The sequence below is a fragment of the Mandrillus leucophaeus genome, unplaced genomic scaffold (genome assembly GCF_000951045.1).
Source record: "Mandrillus leucophaeus isolate KB7577 unplaced genomic scaffold, Mleu.le_1.0 Scaffold602, whole genome shotgun sequence".
Lineage (NCBI taxonomy): Eukaryota > Metazoa > Chordata > Mammalia > Primates > Cercopithecidae > Mandrillus > Mandrillus leucophaeus.
The window spans coordinates 378692-392571 of record NW_012106498.1 but is presented as its reverse complement, the minus strand read 5'-3'; the positions used below and the strand labels follow the sequence as shown (position 1 = coordinate 392571).

The 13880-nt window shown below is 40.9% G+C and overlaps 1 protein-coding gene across 1 annotated transcript in view; it reads left to right on the top strand.

Annotated features, from left to right (window-relative positions):
- Positions 1–13880, top strand: part of RPIA (ribose 5-phosphate isomerase A) — a 63074-nt gene that overhangs the window by 7607 nt on the left and 41587 nt on the right. Inside the window, exon 3 of the mRNA XM_011999821.1 lies at positions 661–716. Coding sequence (XP_011855211.1) covers positions 661–716 — 56 coding nt within the window. The remainder of the gene's footprint in view (positions 1–660; positions 717–13880) is intronic.

Sequence of the window (13880 nt, the reverse complement as noted above, 5' to 3'; positions counted from 1 at the left end):
GATGCACTCAGTGATTAAAAAGGCTTGAAATTTTAATAAGAGGTTTTTCCTGAAGTCTTTTTTTTTTTTTTTAATCAAACTTTCCTGAAAGGTACAAATCCAAATTGAAAAAATAAATCTCCTTTAGCCACTCTCTGGGGCCTACAAATAAGTATATTTTTTACTAAAATGCAAAAGTAAAGTTCTGGCTTTTTCCTAGAAGAGGCAATATAGGGGAGTTAAGACTGTGTGGCTAGACGGCCTGGGATCATGTCCCAGCTGTGCCCCTTATTAGCAGTATAATTACCAAATTACATTACCTCTCTGAACCTCAGTTGCCTTATCTGCAAAATGGGGAAAATAGTTTAACCTTTTGGGTTGTTAGGATTAAGAATTCATATATACAAAGTTCTTAAAATGTTGTCAGGCACGTAACAATAGCAAACACTGACACTGCTTTCTGTGGTCAGTGCTTACCTCTCCAGGCTTTCTTGTGTCGCTATCTTCTGGTGTGTGAAGTACAGTCACTAGCTTTCCCACCAAGGAGGGGACACAGGGTGAAAGGCAGCTGTCCTTGGGAAATAGATCTTCCCTTGTCTGTTGGATTTGAGCAAACACATATGACAAGGAAAATAAAGTGAGGAGAGTGAAAAACTGCCAATATGGCTTTTGTTTCCACAGCTGAAAGGGTGAAGCAAGAGAATCTGAACCTCGTCTGTATTCCCACCTCCTTCCAGGTATGTCCTGCTTTCCATCTGCATCGTGACAGCTTCTGCTGTATCTTCTGGTTCCCCGAGGTTGTGGACACATGACCTTGTCTTGTACCTCAAGGTTGTTCTAGGTCAGAGAGTCCAGGAATAGGAGAGTTTGTTGACCAAGTATTCCTTCTTGGAATTGTAGTTTTAGGTGCATTTGTTTATTTACTCGGAGAATGTTTCAGTGTGTGTTGAGTTTAGGCGCTACGGAGTATGCAGAGATGGCCAGGTAGTCTCTCCTCAAGGAATATTATTCCTGTTTATAGGTGAAAATCAGGCTAGGCCAGGTGTGGTGGCTCATGCCTGTAATCCCAAGTACTTTGGGAGGCCAAGGTAGGCAGATCCCTTGAGTTCAAGACCAGCCTGGGCAATATGGTGAAAGCCTGCCTCTACAAAAAATACAAAAATTATCTGGGTGTGGTGGCTTGTACCTGTAGTTCCAACTAGGTGGGAGGCTGAGGCGGGAGGATCTCCCTTGAGCCCAGGGAGGTCCAGGCTGCAGTGAGGTGTGATTGTGCCAGTGCACTCCAGCCTTGGCGACAGAGTTGAGACCCTGTCTCAAGAAGAAAAAAAAGAATCAGGCTAAAAGCAATTAAACAATGTGTTAGTAATGTAAGTACATCATAAATTAGTAGGAGCTGATGGAGGAAAGCAGTGCAGCCAGTTAAATATAGGGAGAGATAAGGAAAGAGCAGGCTTTGGGAAGTGGAAGGGAAGACAGTTGCTCAGATGGAGCCCACTCTTATCCCTCATCTGGCCATTGCAGGGAGGAGTATGTGTATAATCTCTCATTGGATTAGTCAAGGTGATACTATGCACTGGGGTAGGAGGTGAGATTTATGAGTGACTGATGCTTCTGGGACTTTATGGACTTAGGCTTGGACAGCTGGGTTTCTTAGGAAACCCACCCAATCCTGGAGGCACAGAATGCTGGCAGCCTGCAGCCAACTTTGGTGAAGGGAGAGAGGTTAAGGTTTCTTCTAAACCAGACTGGCCTCAGCTTAACAGTAGGGAGCAGGGCAGAGATTCCAGGTAGACAGGTTAGGGAGTTGGATAGTGCATACTGTTGGAGCTTCCTTGATGTGAAATCTCTCGGAGACCTTAAACAAGGTGAATGGCCACCCAGGGGACTGAAGGCAATACCTTAAGTGTTTTATATTGCTTTTTTTTTTTTTTAATTCTGCTGTCTTGAGGAGACACTTTTAAAGCCTCAGTGGCTTGTGGTGGATTTTTTTAGTCTTTTGGAAAGCTAATTATCTAATTTTTCCAACTGACTTGATCATCAAATACTTTTATTTCTTAGTTAATAAATTACATTGGTGTTTATTTTTAAAGTTATATATGCACGTGCATGGAAGAAACAAATAATTGAAGTCTTTTTATTTAAAAGAGATAAAAGCACACTCCCCTCACCTTCCCTGAGATGACCACTACCCAGAAAGCACACTCTTCTCACCTCCCCACCCCTCACCTCCACTATTTCTTGCTCTTTACGTGGACATACTTTTAGCTCTTTTAGGTGATTGGATATTTGCTCCAGTATTTTGAAACTACATGCTTTTCTTGATCTTTTTAAATTTTTCTCAACTAGGTTGACCCAAAAGGTTAAAATAACAGCCACTATGGATTTAAGTCCAAGTTAATTTTATTCTGAGCCAAGTTTGAGGACTATAGACCAGGGACACAGACTCAGAGCAAACTGGGAGCATGTCCCTTTCTGTTGTAATTCAGTAGGTCAGAATTAGAGGAAAGAGTATGTTGGATAAAACAGACAATAGAAGACCACCTTCCATACGTTCTGTGGCTGTAGTTCAAATTGATGAGCTAACATAATTTTGGCTGGAGTTTTATTCTTTTGGTAACATTTTTGCAGTATTTATAGTATTTGTAACATAGGAATATTAGAAAGACATTTTCCTGTCTTCTGAGCCCTCCAAACTGTTCCAACCTCTGCCTGTTACCCAGTTGCAAAGTCACTTCCATATTTTCAGGTATCTTCTCAGCAGCACCCCACTCTGCTGGTACCAATTATTAGTCCATTTTCACAATGCTGATAAATACCTACATGAGACTGGGCAATTTACGAAAGAAAGAAGTTTAATTGGACTTGCAGTTCCATGTGACTGGGGAAGCCTCACATCATGGTGGAAGGCAGGGAGGGGCAAGTCCCATTCTACATGGATGGCAGCAGGCAGAGAGAGAATGAGGAAGACCCAAGAGCAGAAACCCCTGATAAAACCATCAGATCTCATGAGACTTACTACCACGAGAGCAGTATGGAGGAAACAGCCCTCATGATTTAATTATCTCCCACCAGGTCCCTCCCACAACACATGGGAATTATGGGAATGCAATTTGAGATGAGATTTGGGTGGGGACACAGAGCCAAACCATGTCACCTGTATACCATATATTATTTTCAGCAGGGTATAGAAATTAAGGGTCATCTCTCTCACCACTCCTGTTCAACATAGTATTGGACGCTCTGGCCAGGGCCATCAGGCAAGAGAAAGAAAGGGTATTCACATAGGAAGAGAGGAAGTCAAACTGTCTCTGTTTGTAGGTGACATGATTCTGTATCTAGAAAACCCCATCCTCTCAGCCGAAAAGCTCCTTAAGCTGATGAGCAACTTTAGCAAAGTCTCAGAATACAAAATCAGTGTGCAAAAATCATAAGCATTCCTATACACCAACAATAGACAAACAGAGAGCCAAATCATGAATGAACTCTCATTCACAGTTGCTATGAAGATAATAAAATACCTAGGAATACAGCTAACAAGGGAAGTGAAGACCTCTTCAAGGAGGACTGCAAACCACTGCTCAAGGAAATGAGGGGACACAAATGGGAAAACGTTGCATACTCATGGATAGGAAGAATCAGTATCATGAAAATGGCCATACTGCCCAAAGTAATTTATAAATTCAATGCTATTTCCATTAAACTACCATTGACATTCTTCACATAATTAGAAAAAACTACTCTAAAATTCATATGGAACCAAAAAAGAACCTGTATAGCCAAGACAATTCTAACCAAAAAGAGCAAAGCTGGAGGCATCACGCTACTGGAGTTCAAACTATAGTAACAAAATCAATAATCAAAACAGCATGGTGCTGGTACAACAGACACATAGACCAATGGAACAGAATAGAGATCTCAGAAATAAGACTGCACATCTACAACCATCTGATCTTTGGCAAACCTGACAAAAGCAATGGGGAACAAATTCCTTATTTCATAAATGGTGCCAGGAGAGCTGGCTAACTATATGCAGAAATTGAAACTGTACCTTTTCCTTACACCTTATATGAAAATTAACTCAAGATGGATTAAAGACTTAAATGTAAAACCCTAGAAAATGAAAAACACTATAAAAACCCTAGAAGAAAATACCATTCAGGACATAGGCACTGGCAAACATTTCATGACAACAACATCAAAAGCAATTGCAACAAAAGCCAATATTGACAAATGGGATCTAATTAAAGAGCTTTTGCACAGCAAAAGAAACTATCATCAGAGTGAACAGACAGCCTACAGAATGGGAGAAGATTTTTGCAATCTATTCATCTGACAAAGTTCTAATATCTAGAATCTACAAGGAACTTAAACAAATTTATAAGAAAAAAACCGAACAATCCCATTAAAAAATGGGCAAAGGACATGAACAGACACTTCTCAAAAGAAGACATTTATGTGGCCAGCAAACATGAAAAAAAGCTCAACATCACTAATCATTAGAGACATGCAAATCAAAAGCACAATGAGATACCATCTCATGCTGGTCAGAATGGCAATTATTAATAAGTCAAGAAATGACAGATGCTGATGAGGCTGTAGAGGCAGGAATGCTTTTATGTTGTTGGTGGGAATGTAAATTAGTTCAACCATTGTGGAAGATGGTGTGGTGATTCCTCAGAGACCTAGAGCCAGAAATATCATTTGAATCAGCAATCCCATTACTGGGTATATGCCCAAAAGAATATAAATCATTCTGTTCTAAAGATACATGCACATGTATGTTCATTGCAGCAGTATTCATAATGTCAAAGACATAGAATCAACCCAAATGCCGCCAATGATAGACTGGATAAAGAAAATATGGTACATATACACCATAGAATACTGTGTAGCCATAAAAAGGAATGCGATCATGTCCTCTGCAGGGACATGGGTAGAGCTGGAAGCCAGTATCCTCAGCAAACTAACATAGGAACAGAAAACCAAACACCACATGTTCTCACTTATAAGTTGGAGCTGAACAGTGAGAACACATGGACGCAGGGAGGGGAGCAACACATACTGGGGCCTGTGTGGGGAGTGCAGGGGGAGGGAGAGCATCAGGATAAATAGCGAATGCGTGCAGGGCTTAATACCTAGGTTATGGATTGATAGATGCAGCAGACCACCGTGGCACACATTCACCTATGTAAAAAACCTGCACATCCTGCACATGTGTCCTGGAACTTTAAATTAAATTTAAAAATAAAGAAATTAAGGGTCATATTTATATGATTTCAGGATTCCAAACATTTTGGGGACAGCACAAACTTCCTGAATTTGTTTACAGTGTAGAACTGAAACTGGACTCTTAAGTACTATTATTTAATATGGCCTATCAGCTCCCCATTGGGAAAATATAAGTATTATTTTAAAAAAATCTCTATTCCTACTAACACTATGTTATATGTCTAGTTATTATCCATGCGGGGTGCTAATGCTGTAAGAATACAGTGAATTAAGCTACATATCCTTGGTAGTAATTTTCCAGGAGGAAGAGGGTTCATAATGTTTGTGCATAAATGTGTACCTTGTGTTTCTGCATCCAAAATGGTAGGGCACATTTTAGAGGCCACTTCAGTTTCCATTTGGATTAGTATGGTCAGTAAACCTTGTTGAGTTTGGACTCATGCTGTTTTCCATCGCTGGGTTTTGACATGGCTCCTTGTTAGTTGAGTAGTTGATTTACCTACCTAACAATAGTGTCATTATCTTTTTGTGTAGCTTCCCAACCCATACCTTCCTTCTGAAAGAGTATTTCTTTTAATCTATTTAGACTGGTAAGTATTGACTTTTCTTGTGACTTTTTTTTTTTTTTTGGTCATTGTTAAATACATTTTTAGCTTGTCCTAATAGCTCAAGTCCTGCCTTTGTTGCACCTAAGGTTCTTTTTGCCTTAGTTGGCTAGTGCTGTTTTATCCACTAAACATGTTGTTGCCATTGAGCATTTATAATGGAAATGCAACGTGAGTACCAGTTACAAACCCAATAATGTTGGGTGCTCCAAGTTAAAGTGAGAGGAGCGGTAGTTACCCCTAGATATAGTTTAGTTTGAGTATACTGTAAGGCTTCTTGTATACTTGTAACATTCCCAAGTATCCTCCGGTGGTACTCTTGTCCACCAAGTAACTCTCACTATTTGATTTCCAGCTTCATTAGAATGTTGTATAGACCAGTCACAAAAACAAGGTCCCTGACTCCTAGGACAGGAGATACTATGGCAAGGCACATAAACTGCAGCTAAATGTCTTCCGTCATATCCAGGAGTTTGTATAGTAAGTGATCATCTGTATTCACAGTAACATAGTGATCTATTTGTAAAGTGTTAAAAATTGCCAGACCAGGCATGGAATTGGGAAGAACTTCCTGGATCTCTTTCCCTAAGTGGGGGCCTCTTGATAGTTTATTACGCCTGAAAAACTGGTGCCATGGGCCGTGGGAACATTGGACTGATTCTAAGAAGTTGATGTCAGGGTTCCAGTATCTTCTTGATATTGAAAAAATGTTTGTCCTACTTTCATATCAGTTAAACAATTTCCCAGTAAGAGGAATGGGGATCAAACAAATGAGGGGGTGTTAGTAGAAATTCAGTCATCATGCAGGAAAATACAAAAACAAAAGGTATATGCAGAAGAAATTCATTGTGAGTTCAGGCCTGGCCTGGTAATTTGGGCAATGTTATCTAGTCAGGTCTTGTCTGCTTCCCATCCTCAGAGGTGTCAGGAATCTTAGAGATCTTTAATTGGAGGTCTCCAGTGGACTTATAAGTTCATTTAGTTGTTGGAGCTTTCTTTAAATGAGAAATGTGGATCCAGGTTCAGCCTTCAAGTTTTGCTGCACAGCGATTAGTTAACAATACCTGATAGAGCCCTTTCCAGTGAGGTTCAAGTGAGTCTTTTAGTTGATGTCGTTTCCAATAAAAAAAGGTCCTTTGGCTAGACGTTATGGTATTTAAGATCTTTGTCTCCCAGGAGTACACTGTAAAAAGAATCTTTTATTAATTTCTTTTGGAGAAGGAAGTTTAGTTAAGCCTTGACAATAACTGAGTATAGCACCTTTCAGTAAAGTTAGTTCATATAAATTGTTATCCTGTTTCATAGGTTGACTTGTAATTATCTCGTAATTGATGTTATCCAAGAGAAGTTACTCTTGGGTTAAGCAAAATCAGTGGAAGAGCCTTTGGCCCGGTATGAAAAGCTTTTGTTAATTTTGCGAGCTGGATCTTTATTATTCCATTTATTTGTTCCACCAATCTAGAAGACTAAGGATGGTATACACAATGAGAATGTTGGAAAATGGGCCAGATTTTACAAACTGAGTGGACTATCTTTCTAGTAAAATGAATTCTTCTATTGCTATATAATTTGGAAGGAATTCCCCAAGAGGGAATTATCTGCTTCAACGATATTTTCCTCCTGTGTGTGCCATGACTTCTGCAAGGAAATGTTTCAACTCAGTGAGAGAACATACAAATCATAACCAGGACCTATTTATAATCCTAGGCTGGAGATAGTTGGATAAAATCCACTTGCTAGATATCAAAAGGTCTGGTGGGCAAAGGAAAATGCCCTTGATATCCATGAAGAGGCTGTCCTGGATTATGTTTAGGACAAACTGCACATTTAACATAAGACTTATACGTGATTGTGGGTGACTGTTTCCAGTAATACTGTTTTTCCTTAGGCAGTCATTTTCTGAGGTCGCTAGTGAGTGAGCTGACAGAAATGTTGTAATACAGGAAATTGAAATAAATTCCAAAGACAAAACAAGTCTGTTGTTGAGTCCATACTATAATTTGCAAGTGGGGGAAAGGTGTATCTCCTTTGTTAGCCATATCTGCTTTTCCTTCTCTGAACCCTTTTCTTGAGCCACTTGGAGTTCCTTTTCAATGGAGCTCATTAAAAAAATAATATAGCCACCTGTGTAGTTTCATCTGATATTAGTGTTAGAGCAGCCTTTGGCTGCTGCATCAACAAAATACTTTTTCTCGGAAGGGCTGAATTTGGAGTGTCCAAGAATCTTAATAATCGCTTCTTTTTTTTTTTTTTCCCCTCGGAATTCCTTAGTAGGGGGCTCTAAGTTCTGCCTTGTCCTGGGGGTCTAAACTACTGAAGAGTCTCCCTTTGGGTCAGGATTTTCTCTAAAAGGTGCTATCAAAACTTCTGTGGGTGGAGGAGGGAATAAGGAACATCTGATCTGGGCAAAATATTTTTTTTTTTTTTTTTTTTTTTGAGACAGGGTCTTGCTCTGTCACCCAGGCTGGAGTATAGTGGCATGATCACAGCTCACTGCAGCCTCGGCCTCCTGAGGTCAAGCGATCCTCCTGCCCCAGCCTCCTGAGTAGCTGGGACTACAGGCACATGCCACCATGCCCAGCTTTTAAAAAATTTTTTGTAGAGATGATGTCTCACTATGTTGTGCAGGCTAGTCTCGAACTCCTGGGCTCAAGTGATCCACCCACCTCGGCCTCCCAAAGTGCTGAGATTACAGGTGTGAGCCACTGTGCCCGGCCAAGGCAGTTCTGAAAGCAAAGAATAAGAGGGCTGAAGGAGCAGTTGGAGGGGAGGAGGTGAGACAGTGGGAATGTGAGACAATTTTTTCAGTCAAGGAACAGTTTCCAGAATCTTGTGGTTCACCTCCTGTATGGAAGCAATTTTATCATTACTTCTTTTAGAAGCGTTTAAAAACCGTTGTAGTAACTATCCCATTCTTTGTGTTTAATTTTTAAGCCACTCCTTCCAGTTGTGCACATAAGTAATTCAATTTTGGGGTCTTGAATGAGCCCCATTTTGGCCAAGTTAAGCTAATTTAATTTTCAGTGATGTTGGTTCAAGGAGTCAAAAATTTATAAGATAAGGTGCCATAATTTTTAGTCACAAGCCTAGCTGGTATCTTGGAAGATGGTAACTCTCCTTCAGTAGCTTCAAGCTTCAGATGTCTTGTTTGAAATGTCTCTCCTCCCTTCTCTCTTGTCTGCACCAGATTAGGAATGTGTTCAGGGTCAAAAATGTGTTACTTATGAGCTTCACTCCTCAGGCTCTTACCGCTGTGTTGGTCTGCTCTCTTATGTGTTTCAGGAGAAACTCGCCTGCTATAGCAGCGAGGTGCCCTGAATGCTAGGTGACCAGCCTATTATGAGAGTTCCCTGGAGGAGCTATTACAACTTAAGTGTTTTTCTGTTGATTGTAAAGCCCTTTGGAACCACTGCATGTCATGAGGAATCTCCTCTGACCCTTCCACGGGATTGTCTGTCACCTAAAAATACCTGAGATTTGGGCTGGTGGGTGCAAGTATCCTTTATATTTGGAGCAATTTTATCTCTATTGCTCTTATATAGAATGTAAAGGATTGGTGCAGACAAAGGAGCTTTTGAAAAGAAAAACACTCAGCTAGTCAAAGCAACCACCACAAGGTGGTCAAGCAATAGCTTGGTTTGATAGGTTTTAGGGAAACATAAGACATCCATCAGTACGTGTAACATGTGCTTTGGTTCAGTCTGGAAAGCTGGGGCAACTTGAAGCTCGAGGGCAGAGTTGGGGCTTCCAGGACATAGCTGCATTCAAAGATTTTCTGACTGGCAATTGGTTGAAATAATTATTATCTAAAGACCTGGAATCAATAGAAGGGAATGTTTGGGTGAAGATAATGGGTTATGGAGACCAAGATTCTTACTTAAGCAGGTGAAGCTTTTAGGTAGCAGGTGTCAGAATAGATTGTAAATGTTTCGTATCAGACTTAAAAAGTGCCAGACTCTTAATTAATTCTCCCCTGCATCAAGGAAAAGACCTGGAAAGGGAAGGGGATTCTTTACAGAATGTAGAGTTTTTTCCCCCTACAGGAGACAGCTTTACTGGGCTATTTCAAAATATGTCAAAGAAATACATTTTAGGGTAAAATACAGTTTCTTTCAGGACCTGCTGTCATGTGATTCTATACTAGAATCAGATTGGAATTTGGTGTCTTATTGCTACAAATTGTTTTGTTCATCTTAAGATCTGTTTTAGCTGGGAGTGGTGAGGTGTGAGGATTGTTTGAGCTCAGTTTGAGGCCAGCCTGGGCAGCATAGTGAGACCCTATTTCTAAAAAAAGATTAAGAACAAAAATCTGTTTTAATGTTAATGGTTGTCAGTTGTGCCTGAATTCCAAAGGGAAGATGGTATAATGAGGCATATCTGACTCCCCTTTCCCATCATGACCTGAACTTGATTTTCAGGTTTTCTTTGGAACTCCCCTGACTGAGAGTAGGGGTCCATCAGTCAGTTGGGAGGCATAGAATTTTGTTTTTGGTTTACAATGTATATAGGGTAAAAAGTTACCCAGTATGCAGGTGTCTCAGGATCTGGAGAGAAATGATTGATTCTCTCCTGCGTTTATGCTTCATCTGATAGGCAAGAAGATTACAGTCAGCGAATGTTAGTGAAATGTTTGACAAATTCCAGCCTTGCAAGTGAGAGTTCATCTTTAATTTATAGGCCTGGTTTCTTTTACCTGTGTGTTCAACCTGCAGCCATCTTGAGCTGCTTTTAAAATTCTTTCAGATTTTCTTTTTCTGACAACTTTAGGTAATTGTAATTCTGAATGGATAAATGAAAGATGAACATTTGCTTATTCTTTACCTTGCTCTCACAGTTCATCCTCCCTCTCCTCTCCTAATTGTCCCAGTACAGTTACATTTTAGTTAGATTTTACTTGTTTTTTTACAGAATTGTAACTGCAAGAACCACACAGTGTTTTATGTATGATTACTTTTCCTTGCCTGCCCAATATTTTGTTTTCCCCAAAGTGGTGAAATCTGTTTTATCCAGCACAGTGGGCATCCCACTCCATCAATTTCATCTGCTTTGTGAAGGCTCTCTGTGTCGTCCAGGATGGTCAACTGCAAGCTGCTCTACTTGGCTGCACTCTTGGGGTCTCCCTTCACAGTCAGGAAATTTCCTTCTCTTTTGTCTTGTTTTGGGTTACCCTTGCTGCTGCTGCTGCTACTGCTGCTGCTTTTTTTTTTTTTTTTGAGACGGAGTCTCAGTCTGTCGTCAGGCTGGAGTGCTGTGGTGCAATTTCAGCTGACTGCAACCTCCACCTCCCGGGTTTCAAGTGATTCTCTGCCTCAGCCTCCCAAGTAGCTGGGGCTACAGGCGCCTGCCACCACGCTCAGCTAATATTTTATTTTTAGTAGAGACGGGGTTTCACCATGTTGGCCAGGATTGTCTCGATCTCCTGACCTCATGATCCACCTGCCTCGGCCTCCCAAAGTGCTGGGATTACAGGCGTGAGCCACCGTGCCCAGCCCTTCTTTCTTCTTCCTCCTTCTTCTTCCTTCTTCCTCCTTCTTCCTCCTTCTACCTCCTTCTCCCTTCTTCTCCCTTCTTCTTCTTTCTTCTCCTTTCTTGTTCTTTCTTCTTCTTTCTTCTATGTTCTTTTTTTTTTAAGATGGTGTCTTGCTTTTGTCACCCAGGCTGGAGTGCAATGGCGTGATCTCAGCTTACTGCAACCTCCGCCTCCCGGGTTCAAGCGATTCTCCTGCCTTAGCCTCCCGAGTAGCTGGGAGTACAGGTGCCCGCCACAATGACCAGCTGATTTTTTTGTATTTTTAGTAGAGATGAGGTTTCACTATGTTGGCCATGACATTTTGGATGTCTGAATATATATATATGTGTGTATATATATATATATATTTTTTTTTTTTTTTTCAAGCTACGAGTAGGACTTTTTTTTTTTTTTTCTCGAGACAGTGTCTTCTCACTGTCACCCATGCTGGAGTGCAGTGGTGCAATCTCGGTTCACTGCAGCCTTGACCCCTTGGCCTCTAGCCATCCTCCCACCTCAGCCTCCTGAGTAGCTGGAATACAAATGTGTGCCTCCACACCTGGCTAAGAAAATATCTTTATGCGACTTTTCCTCAGTCAATCGTTTGACTCTGTAGAACACTATGTTAAATACTTTCTTAGGAATTTTGTAGGCATTTCTCTGTTGTCTTCTGGTTTTTAATTTGCTGTTGAGGAAGTAGATACCCTTTTGATTTGTGATCCTTTGTGTGAGGTCTGTTTTTAATTCTCAAAGGACTCACATAACCTTTTGTTACCATGTTTTTCTCCAGCATTTTGAAAACACCATGATGTGTGTCTTGGTGTGGATCTATTTTCATCCAGTGTGCTGGGCACTTGCTGGGACAGCTTATTGTCTCTGCAGTTTTGGGAATATTTTCCCTATTATTTATTTCATTTTTCTTCCCGCTGTTTTTTTCTGGTTCATCTTTCTGGGACCTTCTTGTGACTTTGATGTTTGTGGACAGTCTTAATTTTGTCCCTTTGCTTCACTTTTAGCTTTGTCTTTTTCTGACCCTTTTACTGAGCTTTCTTTGTTCTCATGTCTTTAGTTTTTAACTGCTCTTTTTTGTTTTCTGAAAATTTTTCTTAGTAGGATCTTGTTTTTGTTTTATGGTTCATTTTTTTTTTCTTCAATTTCTTCTTTGAGGATGTTAATGATTTTTGTTTAAGGGACTTCTTCTTGTACAAGTTTCCTCAGTTGTTTTTTCCAGTTCATGGGAGGTACACTTCACAGTAAAATTCACTCCTTTTAAATATAATTTTTAGTTTTGACAAGCACAGTCATGTAACAACCAACACAATGAAAATATTGTTGGATTGTTTGCTCTTTTGTTCCCTATCTGCTCATTTCTTGTTTTTGTTTTTTTTTTTTGTTTGTTTTTTGTTTTTTTTTGTTTTTTTTAGACGGAGTCTCATTCTGACGTCCAGGATGGAATGCAGTGGTATGATCTGGGCTCACTGCAACCTCCACCTCCTGGATTCAAGTGATTCTCTTGTCTCAGCCTCCAAGTAGATGGGAATACAGGCGCCTGCCTCCATACCTGGCTAATTTTTTTGTGTTTTTAGTAGAGACAGGGTTTCACTATGTTGGCCAGGCTGGTCCCAAACTCCTGGCCTCAACTGATCTGCCCGCCTTTGCCTCCCAGAGTGCTGGGATTACAGGTGTGAGCCACTGTACCTGGCCCCTGTCTGCTCCTTTGAAGAGTGCTGGGCTACCTGATTGTCAGCCAGCTCTCAGGATGAGGATTGTCTGTCAGGTCATTACGTTGGGGAACTCTTGATGTCAGATCATTTGTCTTTCCTCTGGCTGGTCAGATGTCCTAGAGAAGGCTGCCCCATTTCTTTTTGGGAGGGGTATGCATGGCTACCCATGGCCTGGGAGTCAAGTAGGTAAAGAGGACTAGAAGATGTCTGTCAGTATTCTGGATGTAAACTTGCTTTTAATTCTCTTGTTTTCAATACAATACCTGTGGTAGATGAGAGAAAGTGCCTACAACATTTTGCAGCATCTCCTGAACCTGGGCATGAACGTGTGACTTGTTTGTCAGCCACCAAGTTCTGGGATAGCTGCTGTGCAGCAGTAGCTCACCGATAGGGTACCCTTGTCCTCAAATGTGCTTGGCCACCCAGTCCTAAGAGCAACATTTGACCTTCTCTAGAGAATCAGCATGCTGTTTTGGGAGTACAGAGGGAGGGTTAGAGGTATGACAAGTTTTAGATTAGCCTTTCAACCAATCTTCTCTTTTTTTTACTCCTACTGTAACCACAATAGGTTCGTCACTTAATGCACACAGCAAATCAATACACAGAGACACTGGGTTGTAGCAGAGAAAGATTTAACCCTAGGGCCACCAATCAAGGAGACAAGAGGAATCCTCAAATCCATCTCCCTGAGTAGTTGGGGGCTGAGGATTTTAAGGGTTTTGGAATGGGTTGAAGTGTGGAGATGATTGGAAAGAGTGCAGGTTGAAGTCAAGGGACAGGAGATGAAGAAACAGTATTCTCATGCTGATTTTGTTCCTCTTAGGGGGGAAGAGG